Source organism: Ammospiza caudacuta, chromosome 8, assembly GCF_027887145.1.
Source record: "Ammospiza caudacuta isolate bAmmCau1 chromosome 8, bAmmCau1.pri, whole genome shotgun sequence".
NCBI lineage: Eukaryota > Metazoa > Chordata > Aves > Passeriformes > Passerellidae > Ammospiza > Ammospiza caudacuta.
In genome coordinates, this window is record NC_080600.1 from 36,894,586 (window position 1) to 36,918,052 (window position 23,467).

The 23,467-nt window shown below is 40.2% G+C and overlaps 1 protein-coding gene across 1 annotated transcript in view; it reads right to left on the minus strand.

Annotated features, from left to right (window-relative positions):
• The window catches only part of NCKAP5 (NCK associated protein 5), a 363,982-nt gene that overhangs the window by 1,888 nt on the left and 338,627 nt on the right, over nucleotides 1–23,467 (minus strand). Inside the window, exon 19 of the mRNA XM_058809518.1 lies at nucleotides 22,950–23,137. Within this exon, the coding sequence (XP_058665501.1) occupies nucleotides 22,950–23,137 (188 nt within the window). The remainder of the gene's footprint in view (nucleotides 1–22,949; nucleotides 23,138–23,467) is intronic.

Here is a 23,467-nt window from a genome sequence, read left to right on the forward strand (position 1 = left end):
ATCTTCTCCTGCATGAATACTTTGGGGGGTATGTTTAAGCAGGTATTTGTTTAAGTAGAGTTTAAAAAAAAGAAAAGTGCAGAGGGGAAAACAGCATTTTCCATAAATTAAGGATGCAAATGAAACTTGCTAGGGAATAGCTTCACATTTTGCATGTATAAGCCTATTGATTTCCACAAGAAAACAACAAGACAGGAAATTGCACTGAACTGGGCCAATCCCCACAGACCAGAATCAATCAGATATTGGCCAGGACTTCTCACAGAAGTGGTGTAATTCTGTGGGAACACTGGACAATGTATTAGCACATTATATTAAAAACACACAGTAGGATTGTACTGGGGTAATTGTATCCCTTTGTTAGCTACTGGTATTTTCCATCAGAGATCTGACCAAGGAATCATTAGGGAGCTGTGCAGGGAGCAGCTCAATAAAAATGACCTGCTGTTCATATACAGAGTGTTTCAAAATCTGAGTAACTAACTCCTCTCACAGATCGTGTTACCAGAGATATATGGGATAGCATTCAGCATTTTACCATCAACATTCAATAACCTTCTGGGCAGATAAGAGTCAAGCATTCTGAGATATGCCATCAGAGTGCAAAGCCATTCCTCATTTCTGGTACTGCCATCAGATGGCAAAGACAGAATCAGTAAATTACTGTAAATCCAAGGCACCAACATTTTTGTTTAGCTAGAAAATGAGATGGCACTTTAAGCACACTGAGGATACAGCTTGGGCAGATGTGTGGATGCTGTGGGTCATTACATGTGCAGTTGTAAAGTGTCCTTAGAATTTTCTGCAGAATTCAAGCTTCAAGTCAGTGAAATGTTGTGCACGCTGTGCTGCTTCTCCTTGGAAATCTCTGGCAAGGGGAAGACAAATTGTTCCATAGTTTGATTGCTTGTTTTGATGGCTACTTAGATAAAAATTGAAATGCCAGTCCAATGACTGGTTTTGCTTTGATCTTGTCACATTTCATAAGATGACAATGCATGGATTAGATGACTATTTTTGGAAAATGTTTTGAACAAACTTAGGCAAAGCAACAGGAGATCCTAAAGTCTTAGCAAATGAACATTTTCTGTTTGGTGCATTAATTAATCTTCAGTCTAAAAGGTTTTAGGGAATGTTGTGTTGGGTTCTAATTTTAGATGACAGTTAAAACTAAGGTCTTTAATATCTGCAATTAAAATGTTTTCTGAGATAGAGGAATATAACCCTTGGTAATGGGAATAAGCACAAATTTAGGACCCTACAATAGAAATTTGCACAATTTCACCTTAAAATGAGGTGCTCTCCCGTTTGCCCTCAACTGAAATACTGAAAAAGCTGTTTCACTTCTTCATAGGCCAGATGAGAATATTCTCAGCCACGGCATCAATAACACACGTTAGCACTTTTTGCTTTTCAGAGTGCTGAGCCTAAAATACTTTATTATATGGCAGACTAAATGATGTTTCTTTGTCTTTAATTTTCCCACTCCACAGCTTTTCTTTGGACAAATGGAATGTGACTGGTTAGCACAGGCTTGGGACTGCAGGGCTCAATACTGGAGTCAGTAAGGCCTGTGATAAAAAACTCTTATTGATTCAGATGGAGCCAATTCCAACTCCTGGGCAGGAGGAGAATCTGCAGGACAGAGCAGTCTGGGTGAGGCATCACAATCAGAGGAGCATTTTGGGTATCCTACTGAAGGATGGATTTACACCTCAGGACAGGAATTCATTGGTATATTCTGCTGCATATATGCAGTATCAATAGTTTTTTTACACCCTTCAAGCACAACCTAGGCTACAATCCTACTTTAATCACACCCTAGTTTCTCATTTATTTTATAAAGTACATTAGAGAAACTACAGGGAACAAAAGTACTCTAAAAATTTTAAGCAAAGACATTGAATCAAGTGAAATTGAAGAGAACTGAAGCCCATCAGAGAAACCTGTTGGCAAAAGATCCTGAGTAGTGAACAGTACATCTACAATACATCAGGGCTTAAAGGGAAAAATAATTCTAACAGTGGTAGCAAAGTTTATTACCAAAACAAGAAACAATTCAGAAATAAGTTATGGGTATTTTTTGGATAAAGAGTTGTCCTTTTTAGGTGTCCTTGTGCCCAGTTACATCCTTCTGTAAAAAAACCTGAAGCTTCCTTTCTTTAGCACATAGAAGAAAACTCCTAAGCAAAAAAATAAAACTTTAAGCAGAGATATTAATGTAAGAATCTGCACAATCAACAAATCATTTTCTCTCACAATAACACAATTATGTACATTCCTAGAGCTGAAAAGTCACTGGTCATTTCTTTAACCTTGGTGTCAGAACAGAAATGTTAACCCAAGAATTTTTTTCTCTAGTTACTATAGATACAACTAGTAAAAATTACCAAAGAATGTTTATTTAGATTCATCCTTGAATAAGTTTCTTGTTATTCATGGCAGTCTCAAAAGCTGCTAGATGAAACAAAAGGCAAAAGCAAACCAACTATTGTTAGAACTTGATTGATAAATTGTGTATGTGGTTATTAGTATCTTTGGGGTTTTTAATGTGGATTTGCTATTGAGTGCAGCAGAGTCACAGCTGTAACAAAGAACAAGGGCTAGCCCAAAGACGTTAGCATTGTTTATTTTAAAGTAATTAGTTCATTAATGCATTTGAGAGTGACACTGAAGTGACTCAGCAGCTGCTGCAGAGTGGAACATGAGGTGGGTGTGCTCTACACTCAGGAGGGCTGGGTGGGATTTGGTAAGAAGTGTAAAGAACACCTAACCTCTAAGCCTTGTTCTCCACTCAAATCTCTCCTGGAGTGCTTTTCTGTGCAGTGAACAGGTGGTTTTGGCACCACAGCAGAGAGAAAGACTCCTGATTTTGCTCAGTGCTGCTGCAAGAGCCAAGATGGACCAACAGCCTGTGCTTGCTCTCACACAGGATCCTTCTCAGCAGCAACGCTTGAAAGCATTTCAGCCCTCAAGTGTTGGCTGCTGACTGTTCTGATCTGTTCTGTGAACAAGGTGAGTGCTGCATTTGGTGGGGATGCTATATGTTTTCCTAAGTATTAACTAAGAGAAAAGACAAAAACATGAAGTCAGAGATTATGGTCTACAAGAGACAGATAATAGAAAAAAAAAAAAGGAAATAAAGGTGCAGTGCGACAAGAACTGTAGTTTTCACAGTGCCTCTGTAACAGCTCTGGCCCATCACAATGGTTAGCTTCTTTTACTTATCCTAAGTGTATTTTTGTATGGAAAATCTGTACCATTATGACCTGAGGGCATGGGGAGCATTTGTTGTTCCACTCCACTGTAGGTGCAGAGCTTCCCACAGCTGGAGCTTCTCACCTGCCCAGTTTGGGGTGCCTTGTCCCACCTGAGAGCAGTGACCAGCTGTCAGAGGAGGAGAAACTCCTCCTGACACACACAAGCATTCATCACGAGCCACATCACTTTGAAATAAACCCATGAGTCATGAATCAGAATAATGTTTACTTGCTGGCAACATCCTAAAGGGAATAACTAAAACCCATTAGTGATGTAATAAAACCTGGCATGTCACTTCAAGCACAGCAAATTAGGAAAACAAAACTAGCCTGCAGTTACACTGATACATTATAAATAGGTGTTATTCCTACATTAATACATCAAATTAGATTTTCTGCAAACTGTAAAAATGAGAGGTTACATGTGGGTAGAATGCCTTTCCAGAGCTGGAAGAGCAGCACAAGGATTCCTCAGGTGTGGTGGGAAGGAGGAGAGGGAAGGATGGGCTGGTTCAGGCACAGAGGACCCCACACTCGTGTGCAGGAAGGAAAGCAGCAGCAAGGCCATTTCCTGAATGTGGTAACACACAGAAGCTTTGGTTATCTGGAGGTCAGGCTATGCTTATGAGTCCCAGAGCCCAGAAATAGCAATGAACCATTCTGCAGGATAAATCTATTTTCCAGCTGTCCAAGTTTAGTTAACCAGCACTTTAAAGGGCTCAGAATCAGTTACAAAAAGGAATAAAGTGAACTTTATTTATGTCTCTCATGCATTGGGCAATTTAGTTTTTAGATTAACACAAAAGCAGGAAGGGCATTGTTTCAAGTGAAGTATAACTGCAAAACACTATTGGGTAAAAACAACAAAATTGCTATGAGAATTAAACATAGATCAGCAAAATCAATACTTAATTGTATAACTCCAGGTCTTTGGTTTCAGATCTGATTTTTAATAGAAGATACAAAGTATGTTCCCTTTTGTTTTTTTTTTAGTTATTGCTCATAGCTTCATTGCAAGAGAAAACAATTTTCTAGATTTTACTTTTTAAAAATTGCTTGTTACTCTGTCTGCATATGCTCAGGGTAAACTTGATCCCAGGAGCCACAATTTCTTATTTTAAATTCACAGTTCCTCCAATTTAGCTATCCTCTAACTCCTGTAACTGCTTTGTATTTACGACACAAGGGGTCTGAGTGGGATGTGCTGTTGCAGCACCATGGGCTGCCCATACATAACCTGTTTAGGGGGACAATTTTAACACATTCTCAGCTTCTGGAGCAAGGAATACAGGGCAGCTTTCTGGCCAGAGATGTGCTGGTCTCATCAGAAGTACCTCTCACTGGATCCTCTGGTGTCACACGGCTGTTTGCAGCAGAAGGTGTCCCATGAAAAGGGTTGGGCAGTGTCTGTCTGTCCTCCAGCCAGGACAGACTGCCATGCAGGCTCGCTGTGCAAGGGGAACAATCTCCAGATCTCACTGAACATCAGGTGAACAAGGAACACTCTGCAGTGAAAATAGTTACCCAGCCACATCCTGCAAACTACAAAGGTGAGAGCTGTAGCTGCGTGACCTCTGCTGCATTACAGCTGAGCTAAAAATGGCATGTTTGAACCTCTTCCTCTTTAAAGCACAACTTTAAATAATAAGATAAGCCTTGCTCTCCATTGTGCATTGTCAGAAGCTTTCATCTATTTTCTGGACTGACAGTAAAATAATTTCTGAAATAATGAATCATTTTTCTTTTTTCTACTTGAGCAGAAATCCCGAAATTATTTTGCTGTAGCAGATAATGACATTCTCAGAGACACACATCGGATTTCCATGATAAACAATAAGTGCCAGCTTCTTTTTGTGTTAAAAAATGCATTGCTAGGAAGCATTTTTAAGTTAATTAGTAAGTTCAGCAGCTGATAGGAAAGCCAGATATACATTGCTATGCATCATCCCCTGATGGCATTATGGGTAATGTAACCATGACTATGGTTACATTAATCAAATGTACATGTAATCAAAGTTTGCCCACTGTATTTCAGAGTATAAAAATCTACAAATAGATTTCAGTATCACTTCTCCTTGTCCTGAATTGTAAGTGAATTACCTTGGAGGAAAAGCAGCTGATTAGCACAAACTGTGTACAATCCATAGCTGCAGATCTGGACAGAACAGCTATTGCCTCCTGAACTGAGGAGTTGAGACTTATGCTGTCTACAGCTTGAATTCTTGTGTGGTTTAAAAGGAGATAAAAGAATTTGGTTTCGTGAGCTGGGCCTTATACTTTGAAAAGCAGAATTTTCATAAAATGATGAGATGACTCAGTACATTCAGCATTCTAATGCCAAGATTACCATCCTCATACATGAATATTTCCTTGACATGACAAGACTGTTTGACCTGATTAGGTTTATACCAACCCTCTTTGAACTTTGGCATAATTTAATAAACCAGGATGTTGAGGTTTGAGTTCCCAGGTTTTTTGCCTTTGTTCAGGTACAAACTGCATGGCAGAAATGTTATTTTTTCAGTGCTCAGAATGGCCACTGGCTACATCAACTCTGCATGGACAAAGCTTATTTAAAAAGGAATAAGAAAATCCAATTCTAAGTGGCAATACCTTGGAAAGTGATAATGGTGCTGGTGCTCAGCCAAGTGTGTTGAGGCAATGTATTAAAAAGAAAAGCAATTAAACACCAGGACTTTCTCCAGAAGGCAAAGCACAGCCTCACTCTGTTCACTTTGGCAGAATCACCAATTTTGCTTCTCACAGAGGGAATCTGCCCACTAAAAGCAGTGCTCAGTGCAATCAGAAGCTCACCACAAGGCATTAAGGAAGAAATATCCATGGTGAGAAAGGAAGCTGTTACTCAGTTTTTAGAACCTGATGGACTGAAAATGAACAAGAGATAGGATTCACTTAACTTCTCAGAGATCCTTTTAGCTTTACTTGTAGAGGGAGTAAAACAGCAAAATTTTTCTGATTTCCGAGTGATTGAAAAAAACAGCAGAGAAAAAAAATACTGAAAGGTAAGATTGGTAACAAAGGGACTGAACTTGACCATTTGAAGGTCAATACTCTTCCTTGACAGAATTATATGAAGGGTTATGTTGTCAGTGATAACCAAATGGTACTGGAACTATGCAGTCCTAAATAACTTCACAGTTTCAGTCTTCATCACACTGTATTTCACCTCACAGAATTTAAATATACAGAGGTTTGTCCTGCTGAATGAAAGTAGTTATCCTTTTCTTGATGTAAGTATGGCTGATTGCTAATAAAGGGGCTTTGTACAAAAAAGGGGCTACAATTTTATCCTAGAATAGAGGTTTGATTGATTATTTTTTCTTTTTTTTTTTTTTTTTTTAATTGGGATACTTACATGGACCTGAATCCAGGAGGGGGAAAAAGTACAGCTTGAAGTTGTTGGTTTTAAAAAAAAAATCCAGTACCAGATGCAGTTCTTAAAGATACGGGTTCTATCTCACATATGACTGATGAGAAAAAATCCTCTCAAACTCCGTAAATGCAGGATTGTAGTCATATAACATATAATCTCACTGACATTTTCAGTAATCAGAGTAATTTTTTCTGTATGGTTGAACTATTCTCAGAGTACTGTTCCTGAGTATTAGCTGTGTTCTTACCTGTCTTCATCTTCCACCTTTGGCTTTTTTGAATAAGACAATTCATAGTTACAAAGACACTTATACCCCTCTCTCTAGTGATGCCTCAGCTCCTGGCCTGTAATGTCTGTGCCATTCACCTGCAATACTGGAACTGGAAAGATGGAATTGCATTTCAAGACTGCAAAAAGGATTGCAAGGGCAAGGATTTTCCTCACTAGTAAACCTGTATTTTGTGCTCTGGACTAGATTCATCTAGATTCATAGCCTGTGACCATCCAGCTGACCTGTGGGTAAAAAGACAAGAAGCAGTAGAAAGAGAATCATGGAATAACAGGGCTGTTTAGGTTGGAAAAGACCTTTAAGATCATTGAGTGCAACCACTGAAGAAGCAAGGTTATGTGGCAGGATCAAGAGGAAATCAAGCAGGATGACAAAGCCATGTAGGAATAATTCTCCCAGCTCTGAAGGCTGGCTTGTGGCGGGCATTGAGAGAGGTGTGCTGTGCTCAGGGAGAGCTCAGTGAGCACAAACCTCTGCTGGCAGACCTGCAGAGGAAGGACAGGGGATGTCCCTTCCTGCAAGCTCTCAGAATGATTCAGGGAGGTGATTTAAACAAAGTTCCACAGCAAACAGGGCTTTTCTTACTTTTAGCCCCTGAGGAGGAAGGCAATTTGGGAGGAGACAAGCAATCTTTCCAGAGCCATCAGTTCCCCTCTGTGTGACCACAATGCTCAGCTGCCGCAGAGGGAGCTTCATGTCCACAGTGCACACACATCAGAACTAAAGCTCTCACTAAGAATACAGAGGTCAAAATTTTAGAATTTGGAAACAGGGTCTTCTTCATTCTTAAAAAATTCTGAATTAGCTTGCTTAAACCCCAGTCCAACAACATAGTTTATTTTAGGAGCCTGCAGCTGACATTTCCCTTTCCACTGCAGATTTTAATCAACTCTACATAGCAGAGAGTTTTTACCTCTAATGAGTCTAACCAAACCCACTGCCCTTTCTTTTCCCTTCTGTGACACCTGGCTTCTGAAAGGCTCTAAGGAAACCCACCAGGTGTGCCCTGCTCTGCACCTTCCCTAAGTGAGGGTCAGGGCTGGGGCTGGGCATTCCTGCACTGGGATAAATGCTCCAGGAGGAGCAGGGGAATGGGGCAGAGCCCAGACTGCCTTCCCAGTCAATCTGTAGCAGCCTGAACCTCCTGCACACTGTTTTCTGACTGTGCAATGAGAATAGGGAAGTTCCTTTGTAGTCAGAGAAAAGTGGGACAGGACAGATGCAAATAATGATGCTGGTTGTGTGACTGTGCTTGTCACCTCTCCAGCTGATGTTTGAGCTGAGTTTCAGCACTGATTCAAGCAAGGCATGAATTGCAGATGGAAACCTGTGCTTTAAGTTCATCTGCTAACAAATCCTACATAACAGTACAGTCATCTACATGGACCTTTTAAATTTATGCAAACAATTTATCTCTGCTGTAGGGCAGGGTATTTCAGGGACAGCAGCACAAAAACCCAAGACAGAGTTTCAGGCACAGGCTGCAGAACCAAATTAAAGTAGAAGGATAAATCCTCTCTTGCAATTTTTAGTTCATTTCAGTACAGCAAGTTGTATCAATAAAAAGCCTATAGTATAAGTCAGCTAGAAAATAAATTCTATGAAGGATGTTCCATTTTATGTGGTTGGAATTTGATTAGTGATTAGTCCTGGTGGTAAAACCACATGGGAACAGTAATCAAGGGTTCTCTACTGCAGTTCTGCAACAACAGGAAAACACTGTTGGCTCATGTCCTATTCCATGATGGGATATTAACCTAAAATCTAATTAATATATGAATGAATTACATTTCTAGAAACATACTATATTATAATCAATTTTAAGTGAGGTCCTAACAGGAGATAAGATGAAGAAAAAGCTGTAGAATTACCAGAGGCTGATATATTCTGTTTACTGTGACTGATGATTTTTATGGAGGATAATTTTACAATCCATCAAACTTTTGTCAGTTCAAGAATCATGCTGCCAAACGTATGCAGTAAATTAATTTTTAAATTTACATATTTATTAAAAATCTTATTGAAAACAGCAGGAAGTAAGCCTTGTTTGAATAATAAAATAACTTGTTATTCTACTGGAAAGAAAACAAAAACCCCCCAACCTTCTATTAAGATGATTTTATAGCAAGGCAATAATTATAAACAACTACATGAATTAGTTAACCAAACACTGTATTAAACAGCCAACCCCAAAATTAATCCAGAATTTAGAAAACCTTTTGGAAGATAATCAGGCAAAAAAAATGCAATTTAAAAGGGGAGAAACTAATGGCAGAGTTTCAGATGTGCTGGAGGACAGGTTTTCTAACCCAGGTCTGTTGGAGCTGCAGGTGCCTGCCTGGGGCTGAGGGTGCTCAGGAGGAAGGGGTGACAGCAATGCTCCCATGCACGTGGCCTCAGGGAGGTGCCCACTGGCATTTGGGATCTTTGCTCCCTTCCCTGCAGATTTCTTTGGCTGCTCCTGACACTGGGACCAGCACCTACTCTGTGTGTACAAAATGCACACTGGGGTAGGGAATAGGCAACTCCTGTCTGAAATGCTGATGGCAGGTCATAGTCCCTTTTTTAACTCTAAAGGATGCTCAAAAACAAACACTATTTGTCTATTATTAGGAGAATTAAGAATTAGAATGATTAGGAATAATCACAATAAGCAGAGCAGTGCTGGGCACCAAGATGACCACTGCTACAGCTGCAGATGGAAGCTCCTCCAGCCAGGAGATTTATAAATGCTGAACTTTCCTCCTGACTGAATTAAAGCAGTGCTATCCATTTTGATTAACATGCATATCATCTGGCTGTGATCCGAGGGGAATTTTAGGTAATTTATGGATTTAGATGTGTTTACTTCATCTTTTAGAAACGAGTACATCTGTTTCTGGTCATGAGAAGCTCTCTCCTGCTTGGTGGCCCAACCAGGCATACAGAATGTGTCCCCTGGGACCTGGCAGAGCCATCAGGGGCTGAAAGCTGTGAGGGGCTTTCTTGTTTCTACAACTTTTATGTTTCCCTGTCTTATAAGCCATGACCTAAACCTTGACTGTTCTGCTGCCACTAAGATAATTAAGAATGCTATCAGATTCTTGGTTCTGACAAAGGAAACCCATAAGCTACTTCCCAGATATTTGGGGTACCAACTCATTAAACCAGAGCTGGGAGAGCTGTCTCTTACTCGTGTCTATGAGCAGAGACATGTTAAGTGAGTTTGAACTATAAACAAAACCAATTCCATTAACATTTCCCAATGCTTTCAAGAATCAGAGAGACAGAGTTTTCTTTGAGACAGAAAACTCAAGCACAAGTGCTGGACAGACCTTTGCCTTTCCACCCCCAGCTTCCCTGGATACCAGCAAAGCTCAGCTTAAGCCTCTAACAGGACCTGAAAGGGAGGTAACTGTGCTGAGCCCACCTGGGCTGTAAAAGACCCTTCCCAGGTTGTGAGGTGATATTTTGGCAAGGCTTTTGAGGCTTTTTCAGAGAAAGAAGGCACAGTGAAAAGATACATTGGGAACCCTGGCTTTTTTTGTGGGTTCTGATCCCCTTGTCTGGCTGTGGGAAAACCTCTGTTTGGGTATGACTAAAAAAGGATTTTGGTGTGAAGAAGCAGCATAGGCTCCTGCTCCCACAGTGGGCTTCCTGCAGGGGAAGAATAAGGGTTTTCTTTTGCATTGATTTCACTGCAATTTCTGTACAAAAAGAGAAGTGTGTGAAGTGACAGCTGCCACATGACTGGATCTGTTGGGCAAATGCTTTAGGAGATTTATTGACTTGAGCAATGCAGAAGTGTTACTGCAGCATCAATGCTGCAACTGCAGTGAGGTACTGGTGATACAGAACATCTTCCTGTGCCTAAACACAGATTGTAATATTGTTAATATAATAGGCCACTAGGAGGACTAAAATACAACTGGAATTCATGCAGACACACTGTACAGTTAATGCACACTCACGTTTTGAATGCCCAAAGGTGACACAAACAGAAAATCAGGATGAAAATACAGAACAAAGCAGTTGCTAGGCCCTACTAGTGAATGAATAGTCTGAAAAAATGTTGCTGAAAATGAGCTGGTATTTAATATTTATTAGAATACAAAAAAAACCCCTTTTAACTGTTAATTTCTTCAATATCTTAGATTATTCAGGATTAAAATGCTTGTAACAATGGAATAAAAATCTCCTCCATGCACAGGCATGGTTAGAGCCCTGTATGGACAGCAGGACTGCTAAGGTGGTATAGTTCTGCCCATGCAAAACTCTTTGCAGGATCAGGGTATGAATTTGCTCCTGACATTCAGAAAATTCCTCATCAGAGGTGCAATGTGTTTATGGTTAGGCCTTGTAATGAAAGATCCCATCTTGAGCAAGAATGCTTGATGAGAATATTAAGTGATAATGATTATTTGCTTAGTGCTGCTATGGGGCCTTCAAAGCTCTCAAAGCAGCCTGCTAACAGTACTAGATTAAATTCCAAATGCAGCTGGAAGGTATTATTTATATTCTTTATTTAAAAAATGGGGAATTTAATAGCAAGAGAGGCTTAGCAATTTGGACATTCAGCCAGAACATCATCCCTATCTCTACAGTCCTGCACTCATGTCTGTTAAGCTTTTTGAATGTATTTGAGTATTTTCTTATTTGGAGGCAAAAATTTCTCTGTGGAAAGGCAGAGGCCTCACAGAGGTTCTCACTAGGGAGCATCTGAAATACTCTTCAACATACAGAACCTGGCATTTAATCCACTGAACGTGGTAGTTAATCAAATGTTTTGCACTGACTTTAGTGGAGTTTGGATCAGAATCTTGATGCATTAGAGAAATAAATTATTTAACTTACTGAGTTCCCCTAGAAACAAAATATTGAGCTGCAAACAAAGCTAACAAACACCCAATGGAATGCCATCTGCTGCAATGAACAGAACATGACCAGTTCCCCCCATGCTTGAGATTTCTCCAAAATACAATTTGAAATACGTTTGTTAAACTCCCAACTGTCTCACAGAATTGGCTTAGCACAGGTTAGCAAATTCTAGTGCCACAGAACTAGAATTTGTATAGCAAGGCAGGCTATGATTTGTCAACTGGAGTTGATGATTCCACTCCTATTGGAGTGCCCTAGGTAAACCCCCAGGGTTTTTTGCTGTCCAGAGCCTGTGGAACCTATGGAGATTTTTCACTTCATGCTCTGTGCCCTGGGGCCTGTGCACTCTGAGTGGTTTCTCCCCCTGAGTAAATATGAATGGTAATTATCCACATCATGCTGCATTCATAAATCTGGATTTTTCTATCCTCTGCCATCCGGACTCCGTGCCTACCAGAGAAACAGGATATGGAGGCAAAAGTTCTGCTTCCCACAGATGTCTGTGCCAGGAATGGCACGAGATAGCTGAAATCCCAAGTCCCTGCTTTGTATGAAAGTTTTTGGCTGTGGAGGAGAGAGAGTGGGCTCCCCAACACTTTCACAGGAACAGAAGGACAGCGCTGAGCTAAAAGCAGAGCGTGTGACGCCTGTGGGTGACATCAGCCTTAGCCCCCTTTCCTCTTCCCAGGCACACTAATTGGGCAGCCAGGCAGCTTCATGGAATGGGAGGAGAAACCCAGCAGGATTTGCCTTGTAGAACAAGACAGGAAGATAAATGTCCTCATACCTAAATTCCCTGCCCATACAGAGACTTCATCTTCACGTGTCACCAGGACAAGTGATGAAACTGCCCCAAACAAACAGAAGCTCCAAAGACAACTTGGTTTTCAGCAGTCAATCAGGAAGGCTCCAGCCCTCACATCACACAGCTTCTAAATGGTGGCTGCTGTCCTTGGCTTTCCTTGCTGCCTCTGTTATCCACACCATGCCATTAATGATGTCATAACACAGCTTCCGTGTTTTCGCCATGGGTTTTATTTCTAGAAATGCTGTATCAGAAATGTTGAGCTCTCTGCACCCTGGCTTGCCATAGTACATGGATTTCATTTCTAGAAATGCTGTGTTAGAAATGTGGAGCTCTCTCTACCCTGGCTTGCCATAGTGGTTGTAGGAAACATTAAAAGATAGGATGATGTTCTTATAATGGTGACAGTAAAAATATTCTGTGAAATGATACAAATGCAAATTTTAGCTTTTTCCAGCTGCCCATACACTAATGTTATGGAAAATGCAATAAAGAAATGGATTTAAAAAGATGTAGAATTTCATTTAGATATGATCTTAATGGGAGCACAGTAGGACCAGATTAGAAATGCACAGTATTTGGCCTTCCTTTCAACCTGGGGGAAATGTCTGCTGATGTTCCATGTCATTGCCCACAGAAGCAGGATGTTACAGACCAAAATTCTGCCAGTTAGAGGGAGAATATCGAAACCAATTTTCAAGCACCTCTATAAACTCCATGATTTTCACAGGATCCAAATAACATAAATTGGTCAGAGACATCAGCAAAAGCTACAGATTTGTAGCATCTTTAAAAACTGGGCAGCTGAAGTGTCTAAATATCCATTTAGGCACAGCCATTAAGAAGAGAAGCTTGAAGAAACCCTGACCTTTATTTTTACTGATTACAGGACATAAAAAAAGTCTCCTCTTAGTCTATGCAGAGAAAAATAATTCTTGCAAGAGCAACCAGCAAGCACATGCTATCTGCTCTGCTACTTTTGCTCCTCAGTTTCAAGCATAATCTTTTTCATTTCAAATCTGCTTTTTGTCTTATTCTTTGTGTTACCAACAAGTTTCCCAATTGAGTAACTTTTTTTTTTGTTAGAAGAAATATCATAGACTATTACTGCATATTTAATATTTTAATTTTATAATCCACAGCGACACACACTATTCATATTTAATTTCTTCTTTTCCACCCACTTCTGCTTTACTCTTCATCCTCCCAAACCCATCTGAGACCCTGTTTTACAGTTTGCTTTACAGAGCATTCAGTAACCCATAGGATATGTGCATATGTAATAGGATGTCAGAAAAATCACTTTAAAGTGTTTGACTGGCAATTTTTTACATAATAATCACTTGGGGTTTGATTTGCTGAGATTAACACTGAAGTAGCTAAGAGAAGTTCTTCAGGCTACAGTTTTTTACAGTAGGTAAAATTTTTAGTGCCCTCTATTAACGAGGAGGCAAAGGATGGAGAGATTGAGAGAAGGTGGCACTAATGGGAGCAGAGCCACCAGGTTGTGTCTCAGGGAATGATGAGCAGCTCAGGCTGCCAGGACCCTGACATGTGCTCTGGAAACTTGTATCACTCCTAGCCTTTGTGAAGGATAATTACACATCTGAATTATGTAACCACATCTTGTGCATTTCCCAATGTTCCCTGTGTCACTTTTTGCTGCTAAATCTGCTAAATACCATGGTTTTTTCTCCTGTCAAATACAAACATTGCTTTTCATTAAATTAATATGAATGCTGCAAAAGCCTGCAATTCATGTATTGGGGCCTAAAATATAGAAAGAGAAATCTTTCTATAAAATATAGAAAGAGACAAAATATTACACTTTGGGACCTGCTATAAAGTAGAAAGTTTGAACTTGCAAAAAATATTTACCAATATTTTCCTTTAGGTTATAGAGAGTCCATGTGTCATAGTGCACAAAATCTAGTATAACTTCTCATTTCAATAAAAGGCAAATCACTTTTGGGAAAGGAAAACAGCTAGTGGAACAAATTCTAAACACAAAAAAATTATTTCAATATGTTTTTTGTCAATATTTGACATAAAATACCACATTGATTAGGATATTATTGTCATGTGCATATGGAAAGAAAAAGCGTCCTCTTAAAAATAGAAATAATTTGCCAACATATTCTCAGTATATTGCCACAATTCCTGCTGCCATCATCTGTGTAACTTATTCCTCATGTACTCTCCTTAGTACAGAACTCTCACATAAAAGATCAGTCATTTCCCACCCTTCTCTGCATGATGTTTGAGTGCTTTATGCAAAACATCACTGTTATAGATGGGGAAGACAAGCTTCAGCTGGAAAAACAATTCACAAAAATATTACAGCCTTTATTCATGTCATTTAACTCTGCTAATCACATGGTCCTCTTGGAGTCAAAACATTTTCCAGCTTCAGAAAACAAACAGCTCACTGAACACACCTCTGTGCCTTACTGCTCTCATCTTGATTGAGTCAATCCAATGTTTATGGTATACAATCTATTTTTCAGCTTTTTCTTTTATTACTAATATCATTACAACAATTACACTATCTCACATGATTACTAATATGATTACTAATATTTATAATTCGTTGCTTTTAATGTCTCCTGAATTCTATTTTGGCCCACAGTATTATTATAATATTCCTGTTCTACAGTGAGAGAAATGAAACCTGCAGCTTTATTTCCAGAGATGGGGGACTGAAGAATGCCTGGTTACAAATGGCAGAAACACGAGTGCACTTTGGGCCATGCTGCAAATCACATCAGCTCCATCTGTCAAACCTCTGAAAAACAGCCCAGAACATTTTCCACTCGGGGAAATCACTAGCAAATTATCCCTTTATTCTGTATGTACTTTTGGTTCTTATTAGACTAAAGGATCTTCCTGCTTTCCACCGAAGAGCCCCTGTGCCTATGAAATCCAGATGTAATCTCCAGTTATAAAGGCAGATGGACTATAAAGGCACTCCAATGAGTGCTGGGCATGTGTCTGCAGTGGGCAGAGGGGTGGGAAAGAACTGGATGTATCAGGGTCTTACCCACACCCTGCTAATAATGCAGCTACTCAGCCCTGCTGAGAAATGACCCGGGGGGCCAGGCCATCAGAGCTGTGACAGGGTACACTGCCTGCAAATGCACAGCTCTGCACAGCTGCTCTGTGCTGTTCTCTGCTGCTCTGTGCTGCTCTGGGCACTTGCACACGAGCAGCTTTGGGCCAGCACTCAGCGATTCTGGCAAATGAACTCCAGGCCTTTCTGTGACATCTGGGCCAGTGGGTAAGGTGGTTATGCAGCTCCCACGTGCTGAAAAGACAAGCTCCCTCTGTAATTTGAAATTACTTGCTGAGATGGTGGGATATGGGGTTTTTGCTCCAGTGATCAGGTTTTTCCACTCAGAAAGGGCAAAGCTCTCCCCTCCTTACAGGGCCAAAGGGGTTCAGTGAGCACAAGGCTCCAGCTGTGGCCACGGGACATCTTGGCTTTAAATCACAAGGCCAGACATCTGCACCTGGCAGCTGACAAGCCACACAGGCACAGATCACTGGGGATGTTCAGCACTTGGTGGCACTGTGCCAGAGCCACTGGAACTACACCCACCTGCCCAGCAATGCCTGAAGCCCTTGGATTTCCTGTTCCCACTTCTCCACATCTTCTCTCATCTTCTCTCACATCCAACCCATTCTCCTGCTAGCCTTGCACACCATGTGTTTTAAATGCCACACAGCCTGCTCTCCTATGCCAAAGACTTTCTGTCCCTCACTGATACCCAAATACTCTTAAAACTATGTGCTAAAAGATATTTGAGTTAAAATGTCACCACCTACCCATGCCCATAAATACACTACCCAAACATAAAATAGCCTTTGTACCAGCTGGAGGGCTAGTCAGAATGGGCTTTGGTGGCACAGCACTAAAACTACTGAGGCCATTAATGCTAGAAGCAGAACTGCTTCAGCAGATAGCAGCTTCCAGGTTTTTTTTTTAGGGTTATCTTTTCCCTAAAAATGTCCCTTGCATACCATTAAAAAAGTTATTTTCTCCTGTGGACACTGCATTCCAAATGTTTTCTGTTGCCAAAGCCTTTTAAAAACTTAAGGAAGTTATGGAGAATGCTATCAACCTCCTTGCTGAGCCACTCTCCATTGCATAATTTTTTACTAAAGCTCCCAGCAGCATAAGAAACCTCAGCAGTTTCACCTAGAAGGCACAGGGAGAGAAATGAGTCTCCTATAACTGCAGCTTTTTACTGTTGCCAAGCCAGTTCCTCAGGCTGGCTGCAAGGATGTTCTTCCACATCACACAACATTTCTCTTAAGTGATGTGTGTCAAATGAGGCTTTGGTCCCAGAAGACTGCCTAGCTGGGCTTCAAATTGCTTGTTTTGCTGTCTCTCCACTTTATTTTTTGGGAGCAACTTTGATGGCAAGGTATTAGAAACAATAAAGACCTCATTGGGAATATAAGGCTTGGAAGCAGATCTTAGAATGTGAACTTGTCCTGTGGAGGGGGAAAAAACATGCAGATACAAGTGATTTGTTGATGTCTGCAGATGTCTTAGCCTATTTCTAATTTAACATGAGCAAATCAGACTTTAGCTTAGAAAAAATAAGTTTAATTCTGCATTATTCCCATGGGTGGTATGGTCAAATCTGCTTTCCTATCAGACCATGCTCCTGTGGTTTTTGTCACTTAGGTTGTCAAACACTCCTGTATAATTCCCCTGACAATGGGTTTTACATCAACTCAGGCAATTACTCAGACAGTCCCTGCTTTGATGGCACAAGTATTGCATCACTCATCTGAGAATCAAACCCCTTGATTACACAGACAGGAAATCTGGCAGCCTCAAGCCTGTCAGTGGGAAAATCCTATTGAGGCAATTTTGACAAAATTGGGAAATGTGCAGCTCAAAGGTCCCCATGAGGCCACACTCAGGGATCACATGGTGGTGCTGAATATAAACATACCACCAAATGTTTACTTTACTAGATCACCTCTCTGAACACATGCAATGATTTGATATGTTCATTCCTTACTTGAAAGAAAAACAAAGATCTTAAAACACCCAAGATGGGTGAATGAGACTGCAGACTTCTTTCCAATCTACAGCTTGTGGCAGTTTCTTGCTTAATATCCCAGGTTCATCAGGGCTAGGAGAGCAAATAAAGCTGATTCCCTCCCCACCTCATCATCTTCCTCTCTCTTAAGCCTGACAAGAAAAATAGCTAAGAGGAGGTGAGGTTTCTGTGCTTGATATGAAATAAACTGAAATATGCAATTAGTACATGGAAACCGACTATCACCTAATTTCTGTATTTGATCCAGCCCATTAGATTATTTCTTTTACTGACAAGGGACTTCCTCTACCTTCCATTACTTTCTGGTATAATAATTTGTAAGAGCTGCTTCAAACTCTATATTTGCAGTAACCCACACATTGTACAAAACAAGCCAAGACCAAGGTCCTCAGGAGCATTTGCTGTTTTCTTCTGGCTGTAACATGACACAGGTGTCACCAATTTCCAGACAGCAAAACAGATCCTGCTGGCCCAGCAAAATATCACCCAGGGCTGCCCCAGCTGCAGGTGTTCATGTTATATGAAAATAAAAGGAAAGAAGTAATTTAGTGCTCACCAGAGTGTGCCCTGAGATGTGGTTTCACTCTCAAATACAAATGGTAACTACAATAGCTGACTTTTATTAAGTTTCCCACAGAGGAAAGTTTGGGGCAATGTTCATCTTTTTAACTTTGGGTTGAAAGTCTGGTATTCAGGATAAGGCAGCTGCTGGTCAGGGAAAGGAGGAAAGCTGTTCCCCAGGGCAACACCTCCTTTCCAGTTTAAAGTCTTAGGATAGAGCTCTTCCCAAGTGCTAATTGGACCAAAATCATTATCTTAGGCTTTTCCATATGTGATAAGCAGAATCCCTCCCTAAGCACATCTGATAATGGGAAAAAAATTAATTCTCTGTGAAAGCAGAGTGCACATGTCCTCCTCAGAATTACTTCAGATACTCAAACATGGAGACTCCTTTTTAAAAGAGACTTAATTCAAGAGCCAAAAAGCTTCTCTCTTTCAGAGAGAGCAAGGCACTTTCAGAAAGGGTCTCAAAGAACCCAAATCAGGCACACAAACTTTTCTGGCACATTCTCCAAGATCTGCCTAAAGAGGTGCACAGTACCCAGTGTGCTGCCAGCTCACACCCAGCTCAAGTCTTACTGATCTCTGCAGATGAGCCACAAGGAGAAGCAGCTCAGGCCTTTTTTTTATTTTCCCCTCACTCTTGTTTAGTGCAGCCTGCAGAGGTGTCAGGGCTGCTCTAAGTGATGCTGTAACTCAGCAAGGCTGGTACAGCCTCTCTGCTATCAGCTTAATGCCTGGAGATCCTGGAGGATGGCAAGTGTTGTGCAATTACCAGACTTTTCTTGTTTCCAGTCCTTTAGTGGGTATTCTCCCTGCTAATAGGAGGATGTGAGCACAACAGGTCAATCATACAGCATTAACTCCCAATCAGCCCACTCAGCTGTAAAATCCTTGAGTTTATCTGGGAATGCTGCCAGGTCAGTCCTATTTGTGAGTGCAGCCTAAACAGCAGCAACATCTCTAATTTTTCCTTGGCCTGCATTTGCCAGCTCTCTCTAATGTCTACTTGAATTTCCAGGCACAGGGATTTGATTTCATTCATGAATCATCTGTTCCACACACCCAAACCCTGTGTGGTGGATGTGGCCATAACTCACAGTGCACAGAGAAAACTCCTTTGTTAGATGAGTCCCCCAGTTCAAGTGCCCAGGCCATTAACAAGGTAACTGTGCCAGAAATGTCAGATTTCTATGTATCTCATCACAACTGGGGGAAAACAAGAGGAATTAGAAACTTCTGATGGGTACCAATTCCTTCCATAAGGGATCTTTTTTTTAAAGTTCTCAAGTCATGCTTGAAATCCCAAGCAAGCCTTGATGGTGACTTAAATTGAGCAATAGGGACAAAGAGAGCAAGAAGGGCTTTATTACAGAAAACTATGTGATAGCTGGTTAAGGACAGAGAAGTAAACATATTTTCCATAATTCTTTGGGACCACAAGGATGATTAAGTTATAAAATCTTTGACCAACTCAGTTACTTCTCCAAATGGTTCCTGTTTGATTATAAAATATGTTAATAAACAATGAGCCTGGGGAATGGAAATTCATCTTGTTTTCTGAATTCTTGTAAGAAAAAAGTCACTTGAGCTATGAAGTCTAAACAGTAAATTAACTGATGAAATGTGAAATAATTTTTTCACTGCATAAACATGGTCATGATGTTGGCAAAGTGCTCAGGGCACTCCCAGGGTGCAAGGAATAGGAGCAGCTGTTTAATGCAGGGCTCAGTGAAGTTTCACTGACAGGGTGTCTCCCATGGGCTGCCTGCAGTGGACTTCAGATCAGGTGCTGTATATTGTATTAAACCAGAGAAGTTACTGTTCAAATAAAAAATAATTCATTTGATATATTTAAAATGAACGTTTCTTGTGTGGAAAATCTTACATGAGGAAAATACACATGGTTGTTAATTTAAGTGAAAGTTTTCTGCTGATGGTTCAATGCATTTTATTCCTCTCTTTGAAATAGCGATTTGCTTTTCTCATCCAAAATTCTGCAGTGTGCCAAAGGATGACATAATTTCAGAATATGTTTTTCAGGTCAAAATAAAAGTAACATAAAATTGGTCCTAATGCCAAGAGAATTTAACCAGGATTCTGTTTAAGACTGTAACAATAAGTATTTTTCCTTTCAATGTCTAAAAGCACTTTTTGATTCCTTAAACTGTCCCTGCAGTGTCCCTTTATCACAGTAAGGGCCCATCAGTTGCTTCTCTTCTGGAGCTCCTGTACAGTGCTTCTTTTGCTGATGAAATTTGCTGTGTATAAACTCTGGAGGCAATGCTGGAGGATGCATTGGTTGGGAAGGAGACAAATCAAATGCCAGGTCTGGGCTAAGAGAGATTCCTGCCTCATTAGAGCCCCCAGGCTGCCCCAGTGCCATCCTGGAGCTGCACAGCCCCATTCAATGGGCTCAGGGGCTGGCTCAGCACACTTGCTCTTCACACAAGCACTGTAAACTCATTTTGCCCATTTTTGATGCACATCTTTGGTTTTTGCCTTTTGGGAATTAAATTCAAAGCCTGTACGATTTCCTTTTTCAAAATACCAAATATTCTGCATTAAAGCTGCATATTGTCCCCCCAAAATTTATACATTTAGATTTTTTTTTTAATTTGTTGGCCATAAGTGCCTCTGTCTCTGCTGTCCCCCTTTTTTTGTGGGTAGTGTTGCAGATCACACAGCTCTGATTTAAACAGACTGTGGATCTTCTCCTGTTGGACAAACTGCAGCTCAGAAAAATTTGCTGTGCTGTTTCAAACAAGGAGTTCAGGGCAACCTGCTTTTCATGGTTACTTCCTCTCATTTGTCATTCTGAAAAGTTTAATACTAATAGGCAAATCTCTAGTGCTTTATTGAGCTTCTGCTGTTCAGGGAGAGGCAATGCTGTTTGGAGAGCTATTTCAGACCCTTAAAAAGTAAACTCAAGAGCTCCCCAGCATAATGCATGAAAAATGCTGGTGCTGGCTGAGCTACACCTGCTGCCTTTTGGTTAAATGATGGAGTTTTACAGGATCCCAAGGCCTCTTCAATGGCTTTCTTTAGGTTTTGAGGCTGATTTGGCACATTGCAGAGACATCATATACAAGGCATTCCTGAAAGAATTAATTAAAAGTAGTTGCAGCTCTGAGTCACTTTTCTATACTGGAACCAAATCTAATTGCTCTGTTAATAGCAAAAGACCTTGGCCTTCAGAAGGCAGAACTGATTTTTATGTATTTTTTTCATATATACACACACACACACACACATATATATATATATATGCGCACATATATAATTCATCTCCTACACATAATTAAGCTCTGAATTTCTGGATGTTCTGGATGAGGAATTAAGTGGATGCTCAAATTATTTTCCTGCACATATCCTTTTTAACAACCTTCTGCTGCCCTTTTTTCTTTTTTTTTCCTTCCCAACTATGAAGTCAGATTATTTAAAATTGTTCTTTCTAATATGACCCACATATATTAAAATGGAATCATATTCTGGGTACTAATGAAATTGGGTTGATTGGGAAATGAGGCACATACATTTCAGGATTTTTCTTTTGAAGTTTGTGGTCAATTTAATATTCAGTTAAGCAGGACTTTGATGCCAAAAGAATTGGAATAAATAGGAGTACTGCCATTTTGTTCTTCATATTCCTTCTGCATATTTGGCCCAGATACCTGAAAGCTCTAAGACTCCAACTTTGGTTAATCACCTCTGAAGTTGCAAGGCACAGCCGTTTCCTGAAACTGAAAACTGGGGTCTGGCAAGAGATAAAAATTCTTTTTCATTTATGCACTACACCAGTAAATTTCAAACCAGCAGCTCATTCCTTATTTTCTGCTACCACCTTTGTTTATAGCGTAACACTCCCCAAATGGGCTGAGTGCTGCACACAGAAATGAAAGAACTTGAATCTAAAAAGAAGAGCTGGGGAAACAGACTGAACATGGAAGCAAAATGATTGCACTGGGTCATGACTGGGTGTCTCTACTTTCAAAGAAATTGGCTTGTTAGATGAAAGGAGAGAGGGAAGGGAGTGAGATGATGAGAGGAGAAAGCATGAGAACAAGAGGTTGGAAAGTTCCTTTTCAGGGTTGCTGAGACTGTGTGATGTCAGTTCAATACTCACAGACACAGAAAAGGGAGTGGATTCACATGAAGTAAGAGGAAAACACAAATTTGTTTTTGTTTAGCACTAAGGTCAGGTCATCAGATCAGGACTGGTCTTCATCAAAATAATGTTTAAAACCATCAAATCTGACACCAAGATCTCAGAATAAACCAGAAGATAGGTGATTTCCATAGCATAATTTCATCTGAATTTTCAGGAATACTTCTCCAGAGTTTTAAGCAATTTAATCCATGTTGTTCTATATAAGCTATCTAATTATATGTGGAGGAGCAGCCTTAAAAGATAAATCCTGTGTTTACTTGCTAGCTTTAAATTTCAGCTCCTCACTAATGGTGGAGTACAAGCACTAGCCTGTCTCTACTTGTCAGTTTTGTAAGTCTAATTTTGTGACAGGTGAGCATTCAAATGTAACATTCTGTTCTAAAAATACTCAGATCTTTACTCTTCTGCAGGTCATGTTTTTTCCAAGTCTGCCTGGTTTTAGTAATCAATCGACACACTGGGGAATAAAACAAAAGGGAAGTAAAAATAATAATGAGCAAAATGAGAAATAATACAAAAATTACAGTAACTTACACTTGGGCTCTCCTTGGTCTTGCTGTCTTTACTGGAAGCTCCACTCAGCTGCTCAATTAAACTGTAATGTGCCAATTGTTCAGGTCCATCCTCTCCAAAGTGGCCATAGAGACTGTGTTGGTACAAATCCAATATTGACATTGGGTTCCCCAAAAACGACCTTCTTTGACTTTGTTTTTCCTGCACAGCTGCAAGAGATGTAACAAATAATATCCTTATGACAGTCTACATTGATTTTAGTGTAATTTTACAATTGTAAAATGTATTTAAATTGTTTTTTAAGGTATCTGAAATTCAATGCAATAGAAACATTAAAAATACTGCCTTCTAATTCTCCAATGCATATACAGGGGACTGTTCACACTAAATGTTTGAGCAGGAGGAGATAGTATGAGACAGACAGAATTAATTTCCTTTCTTTTCAAATTATAGACAAGGTGGTTAATTTGGGGGATCTTCTCACTTAATTATTTGCAGAAAGGTTATGTTCTTCTCTTTTAATAGACTTACATGGCAGA